The 1115-nt window shown below is 37.0% G+C and overlaps 1 protein-coding gene across 1 annotated transcript; it reads left to right on the top strand.

The window, feature by feature from the left end:
• Window positions 1-58: 58 nt before the first annotated feature.
• LOC111386914 (cysteine desulfurase 1, chloroplastic-like) lies at window positions 59-710 on the top strand. The gene is made up of 3 exons (XM_023011417.1): window positions 59-285; window positions 364-436; window positions 598-710. The coding sequence occupies exons 1-3, from the start codon at window positions 229-231 to the stop codon at window positions 693-695; spliced, it is 228 nt and encodes a 75-aa protein (XP_022867185.1). The 5' UTR covers window positions 59-228; the 3' UTR covers window positions 696-710.
• The last annotated feature ends 405 nt before the right edge of the window (window positions 711-1115 follow it).

Genomic DNA, 1115 nt, shown 5'->3' with positions numbered 1-1115 from the left:
GGGGGGGGGGGGGGGGGGGGGGGGATGAGTTTTAGAAAATGGGGATTAAAATACAGGGGCTTATTGTGTTTGGAGTCCACAACAAAAACTGCTTATAACGGTTGCATCTATTCATTGTTATATTTCATCTTTTCTTCAGCTTCTGTTCTCCCAGTCAATCAAATTGTGAGTTGGGCACATGATGTTGGAGCCAAGGTCCTTGTAGATGCTTGTCAAAGTGTACCACACATGGTGGTTGACGTTAAGAACCTTGATGCTGATTTTCTGGTTGCTTCTTCTCATAAGGTCAAGTCTTTCCCATTTGCATCATATTCTTTAAGCTTGTAAATGAGTTTTTGAATTTAAGAAATAAACATGTTTCAGATGTGTGGGCCTACAGGCATCGGATTCTTATATGGTAAAAGTGAGCTCTTGTCTGCGATGCCTCCTTTCTTAGGTAAGCTTGGTTTTCAATAAGTAACCTTTTTCTCTCTTTTGCTTTTTCTCCCTTTTGAATCTGAAAGAATTTAGATCAGCATCCGTCTTAGTCTCTGGATTCCTATCAATGGGACCCTCAAGCCTTTTTCTGACATTATTCTCATGTTCCCTGAATCACAGGTGGCGGTGAAATGATAGCTGACGTATTTTTAGATCATTCTACTTTTGCCGAACCTCCATCACGGTTAGTAGAATATGCTCCTTTTGGTGTAGATTAAAATCAGATTTTAGTATATTTTAATAAAAGTGGATGAAATATGTAATTGAAAAGTTGTATGTCCCATAAAATGTGTGATTAAAATTAAATGTTGACTTTGACTTGAGATTTAATCTGATCTTAATCAATACCAAACCGGGGCTATATATTGTTTGACCTATATCAAGGGTGGATAAAATTGAATAATTGGCTCTGCACCTTTGCTTCCATATATTGGAAAACAGGAATTTGGTATTGATTTAAAATTTCATGTTAAGACCTACTCAGAGGTCAACAAACAGAATATATGTAGAGATGAAGTTCTATTTTATTGCTTGCCATATTTGTGATTTTCTATAAAAAGCACGATCAGATGTCACTTGCTTCAGGGTGCACATGAAATTGTAGGAACTAGCAGTATATTTAAGAATTGTGTCCCCCT

This window comes from Olea europaea, unplaced genomic scaffold, assembly GCF_002742605.1.
Source record: "Olea europaea var. sylvestris unplaced genomic scaffold, O_europaea_v1 scaffold37798, whole genome shotgun sequence".
Taxonomy (NCBI): domain Eukaryota; kingdom Viridiplantae; phylum Streptophyta; class Magnoliopsida; order Lamiales; family Oleaceae; genus Olea; species Olea europaea.
Note: the sequence above shows the minus strand (reverse complement) of the source record. Positions and strands in the feature narration are given on the sequence as shown.